Genomic DNA, 26,652 nt, shown 5'->3' with positions numbered 1-26,652 from the left:
TTTAAAGTAAACAGACTGGTCAATGATACACTAGAAAGAGCACAGGATTTGGATTCAGACCAAAAAAGGGTTAAAACTCACCTATATTAGTTACTAGAAGTATGAACCTGGGAAAGTTTACAGATTCTCTAAGCCTCAATTTGACAGAGGCTGAATAATAGCATAAATTGTGTTGTCAGAACTCTTTACCATGAATTATAAAGCCTTATGTGATCTGACTCCTGTCTCATCTCCGACCATTCTTACTCCCTCACCTTGTTTTGGCCATAATGGTCATCTTGACACTTTCTAAGTGGGCCAAGCTCATTCCAACCTCTGAGCCTTTGCACTTGTCTTTCTTCTCATTTAGAAGGATTTTGTACAGAAATCTTTGTATCGCTTTTTTTCCTTTGCTTCATTCAGGTCTCTGATTAGCCTCACTGGGCTAATTAGCCTCAGGGTAGCCTTCACTGGGCTCTTTATCTAAATAGCACCTATGAATCTCACTCTCTGACTCCCTTACTGTGTTTGATTTCTTTATAATAAGATCTATCAATACCTGAAATATTATATATGTATTCACATATTATTTATCTACTGGTAGAATGTTAAGGTCAATTTGGGAAGGCCATGGCCTATTCTTGTGACTACAACGATGCCTGGAACACAGATGCTGGACAATGGTCAATGAGTGAATGAGCAGTACCTGTTAATCCCTTTGCCCAGAGCCTGGCATTCAATAAGCACTCACGGTATTAATGGTGGTCATAATAACATTTTTATTAACCTTTCTCTGAAATGGTTGAGCTAGATTTTCTTGATTGAACTGCCAATTTGTAATGTTAAGTGTGGACAGGCCCATTAAAGATTATTGACTCTAGTCTGTGCTCTTCAACCCTTTACCAAAAATGTAAGAGAACAATTCACTTAAAATATTAAGCTATTACTGTCCTTTCTTGCAACTTCTCAAGAATATGCTTATTATGGAAATCAAGCTATACCTATAATTTCAATCATTATTTTTATCAAAATTTTCAAAAATAGTTTCCAGCAGAAATGTTTTTAGACCTACTGCAAGCCCTGTAAATTTGGAATTTGAATTGAAGGACTTTGAGGGTGGTAAATAGATACAAAGCATGAAAAGATGAAGTGTGCTACCATGACATGCCTTAGTTTTAAGATTTTAGGACCAAGTTTAGGTATTTTCTGATATACCCTTTCCCTAATATTTAATTATTAATGCATTCAAAAGGTGATTTTTAAAAAAAGATAATAGCTCTTTATAGTGTATGGAGGAAAAAAAAGTAAGATTTGTCACTTTGGGTTAAATTGGAACCAAGAGTCAACTCATTAATAATCACTAGGAGGCATATAAAATAAGTTTGCCACAAAAGGTATAGAACTTACTATCCACTAAGGTAACTTAACAAAGGATCCGTATTTATGTCATCTCTCACATAGGAAGCACCAAATTATATAGTTAGAGTTACATGAGAGAAGGGATTTTGTGAACTTAGTTCTGCCCTTTACCCTTGCTAGAGATGACCTCTTGGGTGTTACGTCTGAACTATCATATAAAAAAGGACCTTCCTTCCTGGTCAAAGCAGTAGAAACACAAACAACCTGTAAGTCACGTTTCTTCTAGTATATTCTTCCTAGAGTGTTTGGTATAATTAGAAATTCCTGGACCCAATATTCCCCAAACTTCTGAATCCCTCACGTTCAAGCTCCAAAGGTAACATTTTCACATATTCTAAAGGTTGCAAGCTACTTGAGATTTTATACTAAAATCTGACAACGTAGGCCTCTGTCATGAAAACTCTTAGTAGGTCTGGGAGGAATCTAGGTATATCAGTTTTAATAAGGACTCTAGTGATTTTTAAGATCAGGAAAGTTTAGACAGAAAGTGTAGTTCTGGAGAGAACATGATGTTCTTAAATATTTAGGATAAAGTATGCATTTGTAAAGACTTTAACTCAGCTGAGGGGTACATGGCATATGTGATGACTACAGAGATGATTCAGTTTTGGCTGGGTAAATGAGGGAATAGGCCTTGATCAGATACAACGTAAGACAATGTTCCTGACATAGATCTGCAGTATATGCCTGGTATTACTACATGATATGATATAATACCAAGATGTCTCAGGAGCTGGAGAAGAAAATGGGAGCAAAAGTGTATAGTCTAGCAATGGATTCAGGAGAAAATCCTGTTTCCTTTGCTGTGTTGTTTGCACGTTTTTTCTTAAAAAAAAAATACAAGAGAAGGATGAACAGGGATGTAGAAACTCAAATAACTGCTACTTTTTTTTTTTTAAAGCACTTGCAATGTGTCAGATAATGTTCTAGAAATATTTTACAGATATCATCTCATTTAGTTCCTCAACAACTCTATGTGATAGGTATTATTTCATGTCCAATTAAACAGATGAGAAAACTGAGGCATGGAGAGGTAAGCAACATGCCCAAGCTTACACAGAGTGGCAGAATTTAACTTGAGGTGGACTCAAGTGATATAAGGTCAATGCAGAAAACATAACTGAAAACCACAGTTGAATAATACTGAGCATGTTGTGTCTGATCCTTTGGATGGTGAATTATTTTTAATACTATAAACACTTTTGTCTTTTGAGAGCTTAGTATACAATTATTTATTTATTTATTTATTTTTCAGTCTGATCTCCATTTCTTACCCTGTCAACATGCTCAGGTAACCACAGCTGCAATAGTAACAACAAAAAAAACCCTCTTGACAATTTACTGATGGGTTGAAATTAATCTTATTTTTACATAATTAGAAATTGGTCTTGCCATAATATGCAGGATTTAGTTGAAGCATTTTAATTATGTATTTTGAGTCTTCACCGCCTGATTTTCACTGGAAGGCAATCTTCTCCTAGCCTGGCATTTCAGTGACGTTTGTCCCCAGGTTGAATTCATAAACTAAAACCTAGATCACTGTCAGCATATTACCATGCAGAGGAATGTTATATAGCCAGTCTGCTAAAACAGTGGGTCTTCTGAAGTACTATCAAAGTAATTCTCCCTACACTTGTTGCTTGTGTGTGTGTGGGTGCATGACAGAGAGAGAGAGAGAGAGAGAGAGAGAGAGAGAGAGAGAGAGAGAGAGAGAGAGAGAGAGTGAGATTGATCCATCCATTAAAAACAAACCAACCCAACTTTAGACTTTCAAGTCTGAGATATTTGAGAATATTTATTTTGTCGGATGATGCTTTTGTTTCTGGATGTTTGATGCCTACAGATTTTCTGAACCATCATCTGTCACAGAAAAACATTAGGTCCAAGGACTAAGCTCTTCAGCACACCTTTAGAAGTTGCCTTCTAGGTCAGCACTAATCTATCAGTCACCACAGTGTGGGAATAATGCACTTAGCTTCTCTATTATCCAACCCACATTCTTGTTGCGTCTAAAAAGATATTGTGAAAAACTCAGACAATACCTTGCTGATAAACTTATACCCATGGCATTCATCTAACCTTTTAGTGGTTTAATCAAATGAGGAAACATAAACAAGTTTTATTGCTTGCTTGGTTTTTTTTTTTTTTTTTTTTTTTTAGTAAACCTGGGTTAAGAAATTTCAAGTCATCTTTTTAATATACTGATCATGAAGAATTGTTCAGTGGCCTACCAGAAACGCAAACACTGAGTCTAGATTCAATTACCTGATTTAAAATCTTGAGCCTAAACCAAAGTGAATACAGAATGGGTTGGTATTTTGTCTATACTACATGCTTCAGAGATTTTTATTCCTAAAGTAATATTTCCAACATGCCCCTTCTGTCAGTACATGAAACTTAAAACCGGGAAAAGAACTGCATATTTTCAATCTTCTGGAATCATCTCATTATCTCAAGTTTCTCGGGATAACTGATAATACTGTAACTGAAAACATGTTTATGGTTTTCCAGTATTTTGGAAACTAATTCAATTGGGCCTGATTATTTGAACTTATTTACCACAGTCAGATGCTTGTTCTATCCATTTTTATATAATGATTAATATCCTCCTTTTAAAAAGTAGTTTTATTACAAAAGAAGCACGGGCCCATTCTTCAAAAATTCAAAAAAAAAAAAAAAGCCCACATAAATATACACAATAAAAAGTAAAAGTCCCCTGTTTTACTCTACCTCCTCTTTCCTCTCAGAAGCAGTCATTATTAAATATGTAGAGTCAGGGCACAACATGTAATCAACGTAAGAATATTATTATGGCTGTGGTATGTAGTTATATGGAGAATTATCGATAAGTTTTTTTCCTTTTGTACAAGTCTGAGATTTTGGATCAGGTATAAAACATAATTTCCAAGGTTTAATCTCCCTAGTTTAATGAGGACTTTAAAAATCATATATCTTTCTGACTGGGGGGATCTTTTGAGGGAAGGAAGAATAAATATCACTTCCTTAATCAAAATTTCATGATTGGGTAATATGTGAATAAGTGAAAAATAGTATATATATGTTTACATACTTCGCAAAGAAGAGATTGTAACAGGGCTTAATGGAGTACTTAAAGGGGTATGTAAATGCATATTTAAAAATAAACTACATTGGAATTTATCTCACAAGAAAAATACCCACCAAAAGAAATCAGTGACCGTGAGACCTACCTGCTGAAAATAAAGTGAAGTCACGGTAATAGAAAGGTATTAGAAAGGCGTTTTTACTAATACCTCAGATGAATGCAAATAGCAGGAGTAAGAAGTAAGGTTAGTTCCAGGACAAGTGCTAAAATTAATTCTTTGCCAACATGTTCTTAGTTTGGATTTAAACCAATTCAATTAATATTTTAGTAATTTAAATAGGACTTAGGTAGTAAAGATAATCTTTTTACCCTCACTTTAAAATTCTTTAAATTTAAGTTTTAAATTGATAACATTATGCTCAGAACACAACAGAGTTTGGGAAATATTTAAAGAGGTCACCATTTGTAAACCCTATTATAATTTTTCCTGGCAGTAATCAAGAAAGGGATGAAACTGCAATAATCACCAACATCAATCAGATTTAAAGGTGATGAAATATAAGGATATCCTTCTGGTAGAAAGGAAGATGTTAGTAATGTTTGTTATTCAATGTGAATAAAAACTAAGTTCATTCATCTTTCCCTTTATATTTATTTACATTCTTTGTTTACTCTATCAACAAGTATTTATTGAGTACCTGCTCAGTGTCAGGTGCTGTTCAAGGCACTGAAAAATACATTAGTGAACAAGATAGACAAAACCACAATCCTTGTGGAGCTTACACATTATACTGGGGAAGACTGACAAAACATATCTAAAATAATTTCATCCAGTGACAAACACTATAAGAGAAACTAAAGTAGAATAAGAGGTTAGAGAATTATAGGTTAGGAGATATAAAAATATAAGAGTTTGGGGAAATTTCAGACTCTGAAATCTCTATAACTGACCACAGCAACTAATGAAAATGTCCCTTACTGAAAAGGAACCCACATTTTGTCCTCAACATAATTCTCATTAACTTAACCATCCCTGTTCTCCAAATTACCTCTTACAGACCACTTTTTTCTTTTTCTACCTAAGTTTTCCTTCTACTTGTACGACCATTGTCTTGTTATACTTTATTTCATTAAGAATGTTTCTAAGATCATAATTCTATTGATATATGTAGGAAGTTTGAGACCTTTTGAATTCAGTATTTATGAAGTAAAAATGCTTGATAGTTTCACAATCTTAAATGATCAATAACATGTACTTACAAAAAAATCATCATTGAATGAAAAATAACTGATAAGTATCTAATGGTAAAGAATAAAGATAAAATTAATTCACGTAGAAATTATCTGTCCACCTAGAAAAAACCTAATGTTGGTTTTGGTGTATGTATGCATATGCATGCATATGTGTGTCTGAGGGTAGCAGGGGGAGGGAAACATATTTTAAATTCAAGGAAAGAGTTTAACTTAAAACAAAAAGTTGGATTTCCAGCCAGAATCACACATAGGGATATATTTATATATCTTGTATTTTCTAAAGTCCAGAGCTTCAGAAGTCCCATTACTGTGAGAAAGAAAGCAGCTATATCTTGCTTTAAAATATTAACTTATATATAGTGGTGACTTTTTTAAAAGAGTGTTATGATAGAATCTTTCATGGAAACCTTTTATAAAAATATTTGATAGTTTAGAAAAATATGAAGGTATAGGAAAATTACATTGAATGTTTTTTAAAAATATCAAAGCTCTGTATTAACACACAGTAACTTGAACTTTTATTGACTAAATAAGATATAGGAATATCCAAAAAAAAAAAAAAAAAAAAGCCCTTTTGGCACAGCATACTGGCTGAAAGCAAAATTTTGTAGCCAGGCAGCTTAACTTCATATCCTAGGCCCACCACTCTCTAGCACCACTCACCAGCTGTAAAATCTTGGGTAATTTACTTAACTCGGTGCCTCGGTTTCCTCATCTCTAAAATAAAGATAATACCTACCTCTCAAGGTTGTTTTTAGAATTTCATAAGTGTCTAGAAAAATATCTGGCATTAGACACCCCATCAAAGTTGACCATTAACTTTCAGCCAAAATTTTTCCTCTAGAAGTAAAGTTACTTACTTTTAGGAAAACCTGCAGATCTTGAGTCTGAGTGTGCTGTAGAATGTCTTGTTGTAGATGTTTGAATATAGCTATACAGATATACACTTGATAATCAGGACCAAGGAAAACACAAGTAGCAATATAATGGCAGATTTCTATCCAATCTAAATAATTCCAAAAACACTGAGTTATCCATTGCAGGCAAATCTAGGGGAAAAAAAAAAAAGAATTTAGTTCATTAGAAAGCTTATAAAGCCATATTTGACTTTTAAAAAACAGTACCCAATAACTCACACAAAACCAATGAAGAGCTTAGCATTTAATCAAAATAGAAAGACATTTTGCATACAAGAAGCCTAATAAGGATGCTTCACCTATTTGCCTAATGTGTGAGAAAAGTTTCATGGCCTTGGGATTCAGGACTTAGGGGTAACTGATGGTGTTCACACTGTTCATATGCTATTGCTAAACGCCTTCTTTAGTCGTATTTTCCTCCTCTTACCATAACACCAGTCTGCTCTCTACAGATAACAAATGCTGAGACTATTTTAATTCAGAGATGGGAGCTTTTTCTATCCTACCTATAATCACAGATGTATAATTATGCAGATGACGATTGCTAAATATGCAAATGGACTCTTGCTGAATCAGAAAACAATTTAAACCAACTAGAATTATATAACATAAAAACTGAGAGCTAATGAATAGAATTCAAAAATGAGACTTTTTACAAAAATCATTTACTTTACTTTCTGAATAATATTTTTCAGATTATAAAAGCAGTACATACCCATCACAAAAACAAACAGAAAACTTAAAAAAAAATACAGTGATTAACATTGTTAATATTTTGGTACATTAATGTTGCAGGTGGAATTGTGTCTTCCCCCAAAAATATGTCAAAGTCCTAAACCCCAGGACCTATGAATGTGACATTATTTGAAAACAGCGTCTTTACAGAGGTAATCAAGTTAAAATGAGGTCATTAGGGTGAACCCTATTCCAATATGACTGGTATCAAGGAAACTGAACAATCTGAACACACACAGAAGGCAGACGTTGAAAGGACACACGTGGAGAATGTCACGTGAAGACAGAAGATTGGAGTGATGCATCTATAAGCCAAGAAATATCTAAGGTTACCAGAAGCTAGGAGAGAGCCATCAAACAGTTCTTTCCCCAGTGCCTTCAAAGGGAACAGAGCCTTGCCAACACTTTTATCCCCCAAAACTGTGAGATGATAAATTTCTGTTGTTTTAAGTTACTGACTTTGTAGTACTTTGACACTACAGTCCTGGGAAACTAAGACAATTACTTTCCAATCTTTTAATTTTTATTTATGATTTACAATTTACCACTGAGGAAAGATTTCTTTAATTGAACCTCTCTTCCCTATAGTTTTGTTCTTTAGAGGTGGGAAGGAACGGGAACAGATATGGAGGCTTATCTCAATTTGTCATAGATAAAGTAGACATACACAAATTTTCCTTTCTTGTTCCATTGTTTTGACCTTTAAAAAGTATATTATTGAACAGTTTCTAAAATTTGCTTTTATTTCCCTGATTCAGTTTGGAGGGATGCTGCTTCTGCTTTTAACTGCCTTTAACAAGGTGTATTAGTTTACTGAGGTTGTCGTAACAAGGTAACAGACTGGGTGACTTAAACAACAGAAATTTATCTTCTCTAGATTTTGGAGAAGCCCACGGTTAAGGTATTGGCAAGGTTGGTTTCCTCTGAGGCCTCTCTCCTTGGTTTGTAAATGGCCGTCTTCTCCCGACGTTTTCACATGGTCTTTCTCTGTACGTGTCTGGTGTCCAAATTTCTTCTTATAAGTACACTGATAATATTGGATTCATACCCACCCTAATGACCTCATTTTAACTTAATTACCCCTTTAAAGACTCTGTATCCAAATACAGTCTCATTCTGAGGTACTGAGGGTTAGGACTTCAACATATGAATTTTGCAGGACGGTGGGGCGCGGGGAGGGAGGGGCACAAATCAGCCCACACCAGATGGTATCATAAAATTTCTGTTTTCCATACATCATTACTCATGTCAACCATTGACCTTTTAATTTCAGGCTATTATAGGCATATCTTTTCATCTCATTTTCTGGTCATATTTCTTATTATTGATAATGCCAACTATACATGACCAAATATTTTCTTTTTTTTAACTGTAATTCTGTTCTCAGGTACTGGATTTTCCTTTACAAATGTTATGTTCCCTTCTATTATGTTTCAAAATCTTTTCATAGAGCCCATGGGTTAACTCAATATTGAATTAGAATATATCTGTGAACATCCAATATTTGTCAACAGGAAGGATATATTTAATTTCCTTTGGTCCCAACTTTACTTTTCACTTGGCAGCAACAGGATTCTTCTCCTAGATCTTGACCTGGAGGGAAGGTTGGCATGCAAAGTTCATCACCAACTTCCATTGCCTAATCAAGTATCCACACAGTATGGCTCAGCTGCCCTGGGGAGGAAATATCATATCTCTTGCTCCTACTTGACTAGATAGCTTGAAAGAGTCAGTGGTTCTTTGACTAGAAGCAAAACGTTTTTAATTCCCTAATGCACTGCTGCCAGGCTTCTGTCTGTTCTTTGCTACAGATGTTAATACCAATCAACTTAGGACCATGCTTTGTTAATGAAAATGAGAGACTCTGGATGAATGAAGAAGGAGAAACAACCGAAGAGTGAAAATTAATACAAATGATCCAGGTAGCCAGAGAAAGCAGTTCCCATTCAGTTGTCAGCTTCATAGGTGACTAGTAAGTCGACAGTAATGAAGAGGTAACAGTTTCTATCTTCTTTCTAGTTGGCCTGACTATTCTACAGGTTGAATGGTGTGGAACTGTTGATCGTCAACTCATTTTGACCTTTAAGCCTAGCAATTTTATATGATTCAAACAAAGATATCTGAAGTCAAAATACTTATTTATCCATAAAGCTTTACCCATATTGGTTAAAAAAAGTTGCCCCCAAATCTGCAATTACTTATTTATTATACATAGTTTCTAATGCAGTGGCAACTTCCTGGCACTTACACAACATTCAAGCACTGTTTTCTATACAATGTCTATTTTTTTCCATTAAATGGAGAATAATACCAGCCTTTTCTACACATGGGAAATTTAGGAAAGGGAAAAAGAGAGATTATAATTGAAAGCACATTGAAAATATATCAAGTGCTATGTAAATGTTATTCTATAACAAAGGTACAAATGTTTATTATTTAACAAACATTTATGTACCTAATCTAGAAGTGTTATAATTCTTCTGTGAACAAAAGACAGTTAGTTCCTGCTCTCATGGGACTTATATTTAAAGAGGAGACATACACTTTTTAAATATATGACCTTCTTCACTTGGTAGGAACTGTATCTGCTATTGCTATTATATGTGTAAGATACTCCAGAATTATTAAATTGTAATAGAATTCTAAAACACTATTTCCCTGGAAGAATGCTGAACCATGAGTTATAGTTTTTAATTCTTAAGGAAGTAACTTCTCTATATTTATAAAATGAAATAGTCCGTGAATCAGCTGACAGTCTAGGACTCCAACAGGACAAAAGAAATAGTATGTGTCCAAATAGACATGAACTTTTTTCTGTAACATTTTTATTATGGAATTATTCCAAATATACATAAAAGGAAAAAAGCAGTACATGAACCAGACCCATCAAAGCTTCAAAATTCTGACTGGTTGATATGTCTGAAGTCCATTTTCCTGTATAGGTTGCCCCTCTTTAAAAATTTTAAGATAAAACACATCGTAAGTTGCTATATGTTACATCTGTGTTTGCTTTAAAACAAACTGAATCAATTTTTCATTTCATTTACCACACACGACAAAAACAATAATCCAGAATAATAATACCAAAATGACCACAAGCAATATGATTACTTAAAACAGTAGTATTTTTGCTGTTTTATTTGTCATTTAGACAACATATTACTTGGCATGTACAGTCAAATTACTGTGTTTTAAAGTGCCTTTTAGGGTGTGGAGAAAAAGAAACCCTCCTATACTGTTGGTGGGAATGTAGACTGGTGCAGACACTATGGAGAACAGTATGGAGGTTCCGTAAAAACTAAAAATAGAGCTACCATATGATCTAGCAATCCTACTCCTGGGCACATATCTGGAGAAAACTCTAATTTGAAAACATATATGCACCCCGATGTTCACTGCAGCACTATTTACAATAGCCAAGACATGGAAGCAACCTAAGTGTCCATCGACAGATGAATGGATAACGAAGATGTGGCACATATACACAATGGAATATTACTCAGCCATAAAAAAGAATGAAATAATGCCATTTGCAGCAACATGGATGGACCTAGAGATTATCACACTAAGTGAAATAAGTCAGACAGAGAAAGACAACTATCATATGGTATCACTTATATGTGGAATCTAAAAAAAACGATATAAATGAACTTATTTATAAAACAGAGACTCACAGACATAGAAAACAAACTTATGGTTACCAGAGGGGATAACAGCAGGTGCGGGAGATAAATTAGGAGTTTGGGATTAACATATACACACTACTATATATAAAATAGGTAAACGACAAGGACCTACTGTAGAGCACAGGGAACTATATTCAATGTCTTGTAATAACCTATAATGGAAAAGATTCTGAAAATAACATATATATATATATATACACACACACACACACACACACACACATTTATATGTATGTATAACTGAATCACTTACACAACACTGTAAATTAACTATAATTTTAAAATGGTTAAAAAAAATAAAGTGCCTCTTAAAAGGTTATACTATCAAGTGGGTACTGTTAGGTTCATTTAATTATATGTATTTATATTATTATATGAACTATTTAAATGACTCCAAAGTAAAAAGACAAAGTAAGGTATATTTCCTGACTCTTCAGCTTATTCTTTTCCCTATCCCTATAAGAAATCATTTAACAAAATATGATACATTCTTTCATGTTTTTAATATAAGGATATTTGTACATGTATTTATATCTCCACCCTTTCTCATACAAATAGTAATGAACTAAACACTCTTTTTTGTCTCCACCTTTTTCTCACTTAACAAAAGATCTTGTATATCACTCTATGGCAATATACAGAGGTACTTCTCATTCATTTTTATAACTGCATAGGGCTACCCTGTGGATAAACCATAACTCATTCAACAATCCCCTATTTATGGACACTTGCATTATTTCTAGTCTTTTGATACTATATGCTATAAAAACATATTTGTACACATATGTTTTCAAAATTTTTGTCCGTGTATCTCTGGGATAGATTTCTATAAATGAGACTGCTGGATGAAAGGGTAAATGCACATATGCTTTTGCTAGATACTGCCAAATTCCCTCTTATAATAAGTCTCAAAAATACACTATATTTTCAAAACCAAGCAGTTGAGGCCTTACAGTCATTGAGAAAATATTATTAGTAGTTTATGGAATAGGTTACAAAGAAAGTGAAACAAACTAATTATGTTTTTATAGTAAACCAATGTTCCTTACACTGCATTATAATTTGAAACATTTGAATGTCTTTTTAGGATAAAGAGGGGGGAAAATCACTTATACAATATGCATCAAAACGTACCATAGCCTTCCTAGAAAATTTTGCTCCTTAATCATACTTAAGCTTATGCCAAAGCACATTAAGATGCAACACTGAGATAAACATAATTATTTTATCTGAGGTAAATTATTCTCACTTGTATCTAGATATAAAAAAAACAATCTTCAAAACATTTACTTAATTCTTAAGAAAAAACATTGGTTAGAACAATTACTTATGGATACCTGATTAAGTCAAAATAGGTATGCTCTAAATGATCAAGTTTTATGATACAAAGACACTATTTTTAACAGCTCTTCTGGCATTATTTGTTCATCATAGAAAGAATATTAGTAAAGTAAGATGTGGTTTAAAGTGAAGTCCTTGCTATCAGGGTGATATCAGTAAGTCAATTAACTCACTTCACTGATCCTGAATTTCTCCATTTGTCATGAAGTTAAAATTTTAAATGAAATAAGATCTGGAAACACACTTTTTATACTGCAAAAAGTTGTTATAAATAAAAAGATACTATTTTTGTTGCACTTCTAGACAAGACACTGTGTCAGACACTTAAAGGACTTGAAGATAGGTCAGGCACACATACCTTTAAGGAACTTCAACTAGTAAGAAAGAGGTAAACACACAAATAATGATTCCACAAAGAAAAAGATATATTTCTACCAGAAGAATAATACAGAAACTGCAAACAAATTCAAAGCAGAATCATCTACTTGTAGGTGATCCAAAAAGCTTCCATTTGGACAGACATCAAGGATAAATACCTGACAAGTAAAGATGGGGCACAAGGAGGGAGAAGGTATCATTTCAAGTAGCAACATCAACAATGTGAGGAAAGGGAAAGCTTGGGGACATGCACATTTATGAATGTGACTGAACAAGGGGCATTCCCAGTCTTGAAATTTAGCTTTACATTTGTATAATTTCGCATTTTACAAAAGCATTATGTCACAAAATATGAAATAATAAAACAGTTTTCTTTAATCCTGCTTTCATGGTGGGGGTAAATATATTCGGAGGATTATCCATGTTAGCCCACTTGCTGACACAGTATAGTACAATAATCACTGATATGCAGAATGACAACCCCAAGGAAAAAAAGATAAATCATTAAAGATAAAGGGTACTTCTTAAAGCACGAAAATTACTAAAATACAATAAAGTTTTTTTTAACCAAAGAATAAAATTGGTCAAAAAGTTAGAACATGTGATTTTCTGTTCATTTAAAAAGAAAGAATATATATTTGAATTTTGATTTTCCTTCCAATCTCAGTTACTCAAACTCTAATCAACAAATATATATTTCTAACTACATTTAATTTTTTTGTATTCTAGTTAAGCTTATTATTTTTACTCTAGAGATCTGTATATTTTATTTAGCAACCTGCTCACAAATTCCTTCATTAATCAACCAATCCCTTAGTGTCTATAAACACGCAACTTCAAAAAGCACCGCTCTTAATTAGATCAGAATGAATAAGCTTTGAAATACAAAATTTGTCCCCAAATAATTACTTAACCACCTATACCTAGTTACTTAAAAGTTGTTCTCATAGTTCATAATTAGCAATAAAATGGCAAATAATATAAACAAAGCAATGATACACACTTCTTAAGGCACAAAATGATTAGCTCACATAAGGAGCCATTAAAAAGGCATTTTTACATTAGATAAATTTAAGAAACATACTAACATTACTACTCAGAAATAATGCAGTAGTTCTTATTAGGTAAACCTGTTACATGTATGCAGTTTCAAACTGATAAACATATATCAAATTGTTAAAGAGATGCCAAAATGATTAAGAGGTACTAAATTGATATAGTGGGGCCTTAGGTATTGCAAGTTTTTCCCCACAGTTTTTAGTAGTCCATTCTTAAAGGTTATATGTTAGCAATTTAATAAATGATTGGAGATATAAGACAATATACATCATATTAATCAAGACTAGAATGACACAAGGAACTCTCAGGAACATATTGCTCCCTGGCTTGAATTATTAAAAAAAAATAGAAAGAATGGACTGTTGAGCTTATAGTAAATATTTAAGTAACTACTTCCAAGCAGAATTAAACATTTTCTGTTTCAAAATTCTCAGAAGTGTTTTAGGTACATACACAGTAAGAGCTAGAATTGGCACAGAAAGAATTGGCTTTTCCACTACATGCAATTCCTCTGTTATATTTAGACTTCTTATTAAACTTCAGGAAATTTAAAATTCAGCGGGCAGAGTAACCTGATGCAAGTAGATGTAATAAATGACATAAGGTCTCTTCAAAATAAGTATAAAGGCACATGTCATAATGTCAGGAACTATATTGTCTGGTTAAAAGAAAAAGACCTCCAGTAGGACAAATCCAAAGGAATGCTAGGATAGTTTACTATTAAAAAATCTATCAACATGTCCTATAAACAGGTCAAATAAGTTCCAAGATCAAGATAATCTTAACCATAAAGGAACTTGACAAAATTCAACATTCTCACTTGATTAAAAGAAAGAAATCAAAATTCAATACCTTACATAGACTAGAAAGATTCTTCCATAGCATGACAGGGAAAAATATTCTCCATAAATAGTTACTACTTAATGGTGAAATGCTGGATGATCTCCCAGTAATCATTCAAGTCTAAAACAAGTAAGCCACTATTACCTAGTATTATAGTGGAAAATTTTCCAAAAATTTTTTGTTGAAGTATAGTTGACTTAAAATGTTATATTAGTTTCAGGTGTATAACACAGTAATTTGATATTTTTACAGATTATACTCCATATAAAGTTATTCTACAATACTGACTATATTTCCTATGCTGTAACATTTCATACTTAGTCGTGTGCACTTCTTAATCCCCTTCACCTATTTTGCCCCTCCACTCAACCCTCTCCCCTCTCTGGTAACTACTAGATTGTTCTCTGTATCTGTGAGTCTGCTGCTGATTTGTTATATATGCACCTTAATGTTCATATTCAGCACTATTTATGAGAGCCAAGATATGGAAGCAAAATAAGTGTCCATCAACAGATAAACTGGATAGAAGAAGATGTGGTACATATATATACAATGGAATATTATTCAGCCATAAAAAAGAATAAAATTTTGCCATTTGGGACAACATGGGATGGCCGTGGAGGGTATTATGCTTAATGAAAAATTACATAATTAAAAAAAGAATGAAGCAGAAATAAAGTACATTAGAAGGTTGGAGGAAAAAATTAACAAAAATCTAGAAAAAACATATAACCAAATTAACATACAAAAGCTAATGACTTTATTAGTTATTAATAATAACCAAAGAGAAAATAAAACTGAAAAATGAGATCAAGCTAAACTAATTAGAAATATCTGTGAGAAATGTACACCCCTGGAAAAAGCTTTACAACTTTAGTAAACTATAACATAAAGAAAATAAATGTCAAAACTTACCATGTTCCTAGATAGGAAGGTTGAGTACAGTGAGGATCTATAGTTTAACATAATAGCAATCTAAATTTCAAACTCAAATGCCCACTTTGAACTGGGAAAAATCATCTTAAAGTGCACAAAGAGGAACCATTAGGTAGAAATAGCTAAACTAACTTTTTAAGGAAAGAGGAAGGAAATGATAGGCTTACTCTTACCCCACTTTAAGACACAATATAAAGTTACAATAAGTAAAATACAATAGTAAATAAGTAAATAGCCAATATATTACAAAAGTAAATATGTAAAATATTTATTACTCAAGAATTGAAGAGATTTGGGTAGTGGTAGTTACTTTTAAAGACTATTTACAAGCTAATAGGAAACACTAAGACAGGTGGGCAATTAATAAAAAGATACATCTAGTTAACAAAGCTATGGAATTATAATCAACCATATTAATGTTTAAAAAACTCCCCAACCCCCCCAAATTTTAAAAATTTAGCAATTAGTTTTGAAAAAGCCAAATACACAGTCCTGAAGAACAGACAGTCTCTTCATTTTTCTTAGAATAAAAATCAAAGCAATTTGATAATATGCATCAAGACCCTTAAAAGTGTTCATATCTTTTTGATTAAGTATTTCTACCTTCTGGGACTCTGACCTAAAGATTCTAAAATTAGAAAAAAGGTTTAAGTTCTACAATATTAAATTTGAGCCTGATAACATAGTGAAGAAACAATCCACACTCCACCAATGAAGGACTAACTATGCACAGGAGGGAGACATCTGTGGCTACTGCATATGACCACATTTCCAATTCCAGGCCCTCAAAAAACCATTAAACCTTCCCAGTACCCCAAAAGCAGAGACAAGAACGCTTACTGTTAGATAAGATACAGTATCTCACATACCAGATACACAGTGGTGATAAGACTTCTTGCCCTTAGTTACCCTACTTAATCCTTACAGAAGCCTTATGAAGGAGATATTATCATTGCCATTAAAAATGCAAATGGTAATCAAAAGAAAGCTGGAGTACCAATTCTCACATCAGACAAAATAGACGTTAAAATAAAGACTATTACAAGAGACAAAGAAGGACACTACATTGATCAAGGGATCAATCTAAGAAGAAGATAATAACAATTGTAAATATTTATGCACCCAACATTGGAGCACCTCAATACATAAGGCAAATGCTAACAGCCATAAAAGGGGAAATTGACAGTAACACAATCATAGTAGGAGACTTTAAAACCCCACTTTCACCAATGGACAGACCATCCAAAATGAAAACAAATAAGGAAACATAAGCTTTAAATGACACATTAAACAAGATGGACTTAATTGATCTTTATAGGACATTCCACCAAAAAAACAACAGAATAAACTTTCTTCTCAAGTGCTCAAGGAACATTCTCCAGGATAGATCATATCTTGGGTCAGAAATCAAGCCCTGGTAAATTTAAGAAAACTGAAATCGTATCAAGTATCTTTTCCAACCACAACGCTATGAGACTAGATATCAATTACAGGAAAAGATCTGTAACAAATACAAACTCATGGAGGCTAAACAATACACTACTAAATAACCAAGAGGTCACTGAAGAAATCAAAGAGGAAATCCAAAAATACCTAGAAACAAATGACAATAAAAACACAATGACCCAAAACCTACGGGATGCAGCAAAAGCAGTTCTAAGAGGGAAGTTTATAGCAACATAATCCTACCTCAAGAAACAAGAAACATCTCCAATCAACAACCTAACCTTACACCTAAAGCAAACAGAGAAAGAAGAACAAAAAAAACCCCAAAGTTAGCAGAAGAAAAGATATCATAAAGATCAGATTAGAAATAAATGAAAAAGAAATGAAGGAAACAATAGCAAAGATCAATAAAACTAAAAGCTGGTTCTTTGAGAAGATAAACAAAATTGATAAACCATTAGCCAGACTCATCAAGAAAAAAAGGGAGAAGACTCAAATCAGTAGAATTAGAAATGAAAAAGGAGAAGTAACAACTGACACTGCAGAAATACAAAGAATCATGATACATTACTACAAGCAACTATATGAAAATAAAATGGACAACCTGGAAGAAATGGACAAACTCTTAGAAGAGCACAATCTTCCGAGACTGAACCAGGAAGAAATAGAAAATATAAACAGACCAATCACAAGCAATGAAATTGAAACTGTGATTAAAAACCTTCCAACAAACAAAAGCCCAGGACCAGATGGCTTCACAGGCGAATTCTATCAACATTTAGAGAAGAGCTAACACCTATCCTTCTCAAACTCTTCCAAAATATAGCAGAGGGAGGAACACTCCCAAACTCATTCTGCGAGGCCACCATCACCGATACCAAAACCAGACAAAGATGTCACAAAGAAAGAAAACTACAGGCCAATATCACTGATGAACAAACATGCAAAAATCCTCAGCAACATACTAGCAAACAGAATCCAACAGCACATTAAAAGGATCATACACCTTGATCAAGTGGGGTTTATCCCACGGATGCAAGAATTCTTCAGTATACTCAAATCAATCAATGTGATACACCATATTAACAAATTGAAGGAGAAAAACCATAGGATAATCTCAATAGACGCAGAAAAAGCTTTTGACAAAATTCAACACCAATTTATGATAAAACCGCTCCAGAAAGTAGGCATAGAGGGAACCTACCTCAACATAATAAAGGCCATATATGACAAACCCACAGCCAACATTGTTCTCAATGGTGAAAAACTGAAAGCATTTCCACTAAGATCAGGAACAAGACAAGGTTGCCCACTCTCACCACTATTACTCAACATAGTTTTGGAAGTTTTAGCCACAGCCATCAGAGAAGAAAAAGAAATAAAAGGAATCCAGATCGGAGAAGAAGTAAAACTGTCACTGTCTGTAGATGACATTGATACTATACACAGAGAATCCTAAAGATGTTACCAGAAAACTACTAGAGCTAATCAATGAATTTGGTAAAGTAGCAGGATACAAAATTAATGCACAGAACACTCTTGCATTCCTATACACTGACGATGAAAAATTTGAAAGAGAAATTAAGGAAACACTCCCCTTTACCATTGCAACAAAAAGAATAAAATACCTAGGAATAAACCTACCTAAGGAGACAAAAGACCTGTATGCAGAAAACTATAAGACACTGATGAAAGAAATTAAAGATGAGACAAACAGATGGAGAGATATACCACGTTCTTATATTGGAAGAATCAACATTGTGAAAATGACTATACTTACCCAAAGAAATCTACAGATTCAATGCGATCCCTATCAAACTACCAATGGCATTTTTCACAGAACTAGAACAAAAAATTTCACAATTTGTATGGAATACACAAAAGACCCCAAATAACCAAAGCAATCTTGAGAACGAAAAGTGGAGCTGGAGGAATCAGGTTCCCGGGCTTCAGACTATACTACAAAGCTACAGTAATCAAGACAGTATGGTATTGGCACAAAAACAGAAATATAGATCAATGTTACAGGATAGAAAGCCCAGAGATAAACCCATGCACAGTATGGACACCTTATCTTTGATAAAGGAGGCAAGAATATACAGTGGAGCAAAGACAGCCTCTTCAGTAAGTGGTGCTGGGAAAACTGGACAACTACATGTAAAAGAATGAAATTAGAACACTCCCTAACACCATACACAAAAATAAACTCAAAATGGATTAAAGACCTAAGTGTAAGGCCAGACACTCTAAAACTCTTAGAGGAAAACATAGGCAGAACACTCTATGACATAAATCACAGCAAGATCCTTTTTGACCCACCTCCTAGATAAATGGAAATAAAAACAAACATAAAGAAATGGGACCTAATGAAACTTAAAAGCCTTTGCACAGCAAAGGAAACCATAAACAAGACGAAAAGACAAGCCTCAGAATGGGAGAAAATATTTGTAAACAAAGCAACTGACAAAGGATTAATCTCCAAAATATACAAGCAGTTCATGCAGCTCAATATCAAAAAAACAAACAACCCAATCCAAAAATGGGCAGAAGACCTAAATAGACATTTCTCCAAAGAAGATACACAGATTGGCAACAAACACATGAAAGGATGCTCAACATCACTAATCATCAGAGAAATGCAAATCAAAACTACAATGAGATATCACCTCACACCAGTCAGAATGGCCATCATCAAAAAGTCTACAAACAATAAATGCTGGAGAGGGTGTGGAGAAAAGGGAACCCTCTTGTACTGTTGGTGGGAATGTAAATTGATACAGCCACTATGGAGAACAGTATGGAGGGTCCTTCAAAAACTAAAAATAGAACTACCATACGACCCAGCAATCCCACTACTGGGCATACCTGGAGAAAACCATAATTCAAAAAGAGTCATGTACCACCATGTTCACTGCAGCTCTATTTACAATAGCCAGGACATGGAAGCAACCTAAGTGTCCATCGACAGATGAATGGATAAAGAAGATGTGGTACATATATACAACAGAATATTACTCAGCCATAAAAAGAAACGAAATTGAGTTATTTGTAGTGAGGTGGATGGACCTAGAGTCTGTCATACAGAGTGAAGTAAGTCAGAAAGAGAAAAACAAATACTGTATGCTAACACATATATGTGGAATTAAAAAAAAAAAAGGTTCTGAAGAACCCAGGGGCAGGGCAGGAATAAAGATGCAGATGTAGAGAATGGACTTGAGGACTTGGGGAGGGGGAAGGGTAAGATGGGACGGAGGGAGAGAGTGGCATGGACATATATACACTACCAAATGTAAAATAGATAGCTAGTGGGAAGCAGCAGCATAGCACAGGGAGATCAACTCGGTGCTTTGTGACCATCTAGAGGGGTGGGATAGGGAGGGTGAGAGGGAAGCGCAAGAGGGAGGGGATATGGGGATATATGTATACGTATAGCTGATTCACTTTGTTATATAGCAGAAACTAACACACCATTGTAAAGCAATTATACTCCAATAAAGATGTTAAAAAAAAAATAGCTACATGTCATAGACTTTCAGAATGTCTATGTCTTGAATAGCTGAAACAGAACTCAACATCTGTGAATGCCAGGGATCTACTATAAAGCAAACCTATATGTTATAAAAGACCTAGGGGAAAAAAGCCAGTTTAAAGATTTAAACACATAGAGATGTATGACTACTTACAAAAATGACGTGATTAATTTCAATGTATTTCCTATATTTGATGAGAATGTAATTTTCTTTAAATACACTGAGATCTGGGAGTTGAAGAAATACTATTTCCTATGGATTACCTGTGATGGTGCAAAACCAGACATGTGAAAAGCTGAAAATACAAGTGGCACTTCTGCTTTCAGTAGCATTTCAATATAGTGAGTGCTGCAAAAATATACTGGATGAATGCCAGATTCTATAGTGTCAATAAGTAGGTACCTCTGCATAAAAGAGAAAAATTGAGAATTAATGAATATGCAGCTAATTTAAAACCAATCAAATTCATCTAAATCTTTTGCTCTAAATTGCTACTTCAAAATTACCATGGTGGCATAACAAGCTACTGCAAATTTTATGTAAGTTAAAAAGTTAGAACATTAAATACTACAGAAAGATGAAAACTCAATAAGGTAGTATGATATACCTTCCTTCCAAGATAAAGGAATAAAATTAACACTTTGTAATTGTGACAAATTCAATCCCTTATGGAATAATGGAGATGGATGTTGCATGAAAGAATAAATACATGGATGAGTACATGAGTAATAAATGCTTTACATTTTAAAACTAAGTATATTTCAATATGCTTATATATCCTTGGATTTAGTCAATGACTCTAAAACATCAAAAAGGTTTATTTAGTTTGTCAGCTCTTGGTATTTGCCTAATCCGCTTTTTCTAAGTTAATGTTAAATAACCCAAATCTAAGCTCTAGTTACTAATAAGTGAAATTGGGAAATCCATAAGAAATTCATATCTAAAACCGTGATGCATCCCCATCAAAGTACTCAGGCTATCTATCTACAAATATATAAAATTTATTTCATATATTTTTATATTTATTTATATGTCTATGTATATATTATATATGTATAGATACATATACACATATATTTACAAACTTGCATTGCATTTTTCAGCCATTTCTTCATAAAGTCGGTTATTTTTTCAATTTAGTTCTTGGGTACAATTTATCATGAATGCTCAATGTTTTAATGAGTGTTACACTTTAAACCCAACATCTAACCACAATAAATTTTTTAAACAAAGAACAAACCTGAAGATGTAATTCTGTTTCAAGAAAAACTATTAGACTAGCAATTATATCCTACAGACTTATAATAAACATTGATACTCAAATTAGATCTGACTTCTAGAGAGCCATTTTAACGTTTTTACCTGTACTGGGCAACTCAAACTTTTTTAATAAAAGAAAGTTAATACTTTAAAATCAAAAATCAAACTCATATATAACAATTACATAAGAGTTAAAATAAGGAGGATTTTTTCAAACTTTATACTGCTAAACCATTTTTAAGGATTTAGGTTTGAGTAATATATGAAAATTTCTGAAATCAGTGCGTTGATTTATCAGTAGTTTTTGTGTTTTATCATTTATTATGATAAATGGTTTACCATTTCACATTGTAGAAATATATATTCGTGGGAACATACAGGTACAAACATATATTTTATGATAGGTTCTTAGGGAGATATCTCACTACACAAAAAAATTAATATTATATACTGACAATGAAGACATACATAGCATATTAAATGAACATCTTGTAGTCAACTTCAGATGGATGTGCAAAGAAAATTACTTTTATTAAGTAGTTAAGAATAATAATATGAACTGAATGAGAATTAGTACCCTTTGATTTATCTTCTTTTGTTGAATACACAATGTTTCACTAATTACTATCTGTAGAGTAGAATTAATGAATCTAATAAATATATGTAAAAGCAAAATAAATCAACTTATACAAATGTAATACTTTAATTTTCAATGTAAACTTAGCTAATAATTTTCTGAATATATATATATAATAGTGTAAGAATTGTATATATTGGAAATATTTCTTACATAGTGTTCTCTAATTTGCATTAAAAACAACATATTTAGAATAGGTTTGTATAGAGATGGAGATAATAGACTAATTAATTACCTTCTCAAAGAAAAAAAACATTATTATGTAATGGATTCCCAAAGATAAGGCAAGAATTCTTCTACTCTTATGAATTATACTCTGTTGGAAGAAATTATGCCATAAATTTTGGTAACCAACACAGCTCCTAGCGCCAAGCCCTGCATAGAGTAGCTACTCAACAAATTGACTGAATGACAACAACATACTAATGACTGCACAATGTAATCACAGGAAACTTTCTTATAATAAAAGTTTTGGGGCTTCCCTGGTGGCACAGTGGTTGAGAGTCTGCCTGCTAGTGCAGGGGACGCGGGTTCGAGCCCTGGTCTGGGAAGATCCCACATGCCGCGGAGCAACTAGGCCCGTGAGCCACAACTACTGAGCCTGTGCGTCTGGAGCCTGTGCTCCGCAACAAGAGAGCCCACGATAGTGAGAGGCCCGCGCACCGCGATGAAGAGTGGCCCCCGCTTGCCGCAGCTAGAGAAAGCCCTCGCACAGAAACGAAGACCCAACACAGCCAAAAATAAAATAATTAAAAAAAAAAAAAAAAAGTTTTGTTAATTGGTCTATTTTTATTTCATAACTCTAATTTACAGTAAATGGTATTCATAAAACCAAATCAATAATGACAGCTCTGCGTCACATGAATATAACAAGGAAACTTCTGAATCATCAAATTATAAATTATGTTTGTTATACTTTTAGTGTTTTGATATATTTTGGTTAGTCATAACTCTTGGAAAGGATGGTAACGCTTAATAAAAGGTAACTCTAAATAAAATTCAGAATATAGGATTAAGCAGACCACATATAGGATCACAGCATTTAATAGATCACTTAAGTAACATATACACTAGGCCAGTATCATGCAAAAAATTATCAGTGAAAAATTATCCGTACCAAAATGTTCACATTATGCCACTTCTTAGAGTATTTGGCTTTAATGATTAAAAATGAAAGATATGTGCTTAAAGAAATGAAACACAGTAAGCAGTCTTAGTTGTTTTCTTCCACTAGAGGTAGTTCTGATGAGTCATTTTATTCCTGACACTAAGAAAAATCTATGGAAATTAAATAGAAAGACCCTATTAGAAAAGACAAACTCTCCAAACCAATCCAAACTGATCCAATCCAATCCACTCCAGTCCTCCACTCTAGGGTTCCGTGGGCAGAGAACAGGCCGTGTTTAATGAAACACTGGCAGTACTGCGGTGACTGTGCAGCGTGTGCATCATGCACATCGTGCAGAGGGGTGAATAGAAAACTCTGGAGATATCTTTTTAAACTTCGATTCTATAATTCTAAAAAACAAATCTTTCTCCTCTCAGGGGGAAAAAAAAAAAACACATGGGAAAATGGAATCTTCAAATATGATTAAGATTTAAAGTCACATGTAAGAAAGGGAAGGGGTTTTGACACCTGTCCTCTTTCCAGCAAGTGACTGGTTACATGACTTACTATTGCTAATGCCCTGCAAATGGGTTACAAATGTGCCACGACATGCTAATGGTTGTAAAATTTAAATCAAATCAATATTTCAATGCTATTAGAATTTTTAACTCCAAACTTCCCGTGTTAGGTAATTATTACTTTATTTTATGAAGAGGAAGATATAGATATTCGCACACACCCTTATTTTATCTATATAAATAATATAATGTATATAAAGTAAGTGTTCCATGATACCTTCCTGTTGAACTACAGTACTTCATTTGAATGCCACTTCAGCCTGGTTTATCATCAATGGAGTTTTGGTTTTATGTGCATTAAAATACTTCAGTTTTTGTTTCAATTTAATTTGTTCTATTTCATATGTTTCTACTAACAGAGAAGGCATATATGACTGTAACTTTTATTATAATTATTGTTTGAGATTAGGTATTCCTCCATGGAAATAACTGATTTCTTGATTTTTCTTAATCTACATTTATTAACAGCTTTGATGTTAACAATTAGTCAAACTGATTCTTGATGAAATTCCGTAAAAAATGATTATTTTATCATTCAGGAAGGATTTTCTTAAGGACAAATAAAATTGGAAGATAATTTAATTAAATCAGTACATTAAAGAGTTATTCTGGTCTAAACAGCTTAAGGACACATTTTTCAAATTATTTTTATCTCACAATAGTAATGGTTTATAAAATTTTGAGAACTTCAAATTAATATTTCATTATGTCCTATACTGTTTATCCTAGGCCAAATTTTTAAATCTTTTTGATGCAATTTGCTTACAACACTTTTACGAATGTAGAGGAGCTCTCTTAAATACATTTTCTAAAGTAATAAAAAAGCCTACTGTCCTTTACAAATATCTATTTAAATAGTAATTCATACATCAGCACATTTACTGAATAATTATGATGGGACGTAGTTTGGGACGTGTCAGCAGACAAAACCCTGCCCTCAGAGAGCTTATGTTTAAGTGTATAAATAATAAACATACATAAATTAAGAAGCATAGTGGGAATTGATGTAGGCTATGGAACAAAAGGAAAAAAATAGAACAGGGTAATGAGGTAGGGGAATGGGGGACTGGGGGAACAGGTTGAAGCTTTTTTGAGGTTGACTACAAAAATGTGGTATTGTGCTAAAGATGGTGGACAAGTCTGTGCTATTAATGGCTAAAGTTAAAGTGTCTTTAACACGTCTTGTGGCAACTGCAGATTTGCTTATTTTGTCAACCTGCATAGAAAGTGTCAGTGTAATGTCTGAGATCAATGGAACAAGCATAATAGAAAAGGACCACTTTTTAAGTAATATATTAAGTCTATTACTGCATGCACTAACAAGGGAAGTGGCATAGCAAGAACACCAATCCAAAAGATTATTAAATCAAAAACATTTAAACTATGGAGTACTGACTATACGGACATTAGTAACTGCACTTAGCTAACAGTTCTAGATAGAATCCTTGAAGAGGAATGTTTAGCAGAATGTTATTTGCTTTACAAAGAAACAGTAAAACAAACTACTGGTAATAAAATATTCAACTTGGTATATTTGTACTTGAAAAGGAAAAAAAATGATACTACAAAAGGCACTGCATGAGTCTTCACTGATGATATAGCTGCACCAACAGAAAGGTGTCAAGGTTTTACATCAAGAGCTCATTCTAAAACCCCTGAGTAATAAGTCACTCCATTCCATTCACAGATCTATATTCCATATTAAATTGATGCTATCAAAATGGTAAATCTAATAAACTCAAAGCTGCTAGAGTCCTGCCTGATTTCAGTTTTATAGGAAGAAATGCTAGTGGAGCACATCACTCTTGTTGTGTTAAAAATAAAATAATGTGTGAGAAAACTAGGTTTATAGCGTCAAAGCAGAAATGCAACTTTACAAAATTACGGTTAAAAACAGTTCATTGGTGATGTCTGACTGTGTCACACTCTGAACACTAAAGTAGAATACTTAAGACTAGTGGCATGTAGGTATCATTTTAAAATACCTGACATGAAAATGTGTGATAGACTTAAAATCCATACTTATTATCAAAAGAATTTTTAACATTACATTTGTAAATGAAAGAGTGAAAGACCTTTAAGATATTTTAAATCTTCACGTACAATTTAAAGAATTGTTCGAACTCCGGTTAACAGAAGGAAAACAGTTCCATTGATTGGAGAAAAGCTAGTACATAGCTTTTTGCCTTTTGCTTCCTACTGTTCACGTGAGCAAATTTCTCATTATGGTGAAGTATTATTCAGGAATTACATACAGCTATTTCAAGCATAAAATCATAAAATTTCAATATTTAATGTATTCCTTGGTGCTTTCTTTTCTTTATCACAAATACATACTGCAAAAGCATGTCATAAATGCTTTCATTTAACTTGACATAGATACTCTGTAGCCGCCTTAACAACTTATCCTTGGGTGCCGTGTTAATTCTGTTGTCCAAGTACAACATGTCACGAAAAAGGTTTGGGAAGCATTAGCATGGCT

The 26,652-nt window shown here is 33.3% G+C and overlaps 1 protein-coding gene across 1 annotated transcript in view; it reads right to left on the bottom strand.

Annotated features, from left to right (window-relative positions):
• Positions 1-26,652, bottom strand: part of TBC1D32 (TBC1 domain family member 32) — a 186,016-nt gene that overhangs the window by 3,110 nt on the left and 156,254 nt on the right. Inside the window, exons 32-33 of the mRNA XM_061206963.1 lie at positions 20,851-20,991; positions 6,577-6,765 (exon numbers count right to left, since the gene is read on the bottom strand). Of these exons, the coding sequence (XP_061062946.1) occupies positions 6,577-6,765; positions 20,851-20,991 (330 nt within the window). The remainder of the gene's footprint in view (positions 1-6,576; positions 6,766-20,850; positions 20,992-26,652) is intronic.

The sequence above is a fragment of the Eubalaena glacialis genome, chromosome 12 (assembly GCF_028564815.1).
Source record: "Eubalaena glacialis isolate mEubGla1 chromosome 12, mEubGla1.1.hap2.+ XY, whole genome shotgun sequence".
Lineage (NCBI taxonomy): Eukaryota > Metazoa > Chordata > Mammalia > Artiodactyla > Balaenidae > Eubalaena > Eubalaena glacialis.
The sequence above is the reverse complement of the archived record's forward strand: the minus strand, read 5'-3'. Positions and strand labels throughout refer to the sequence as shown.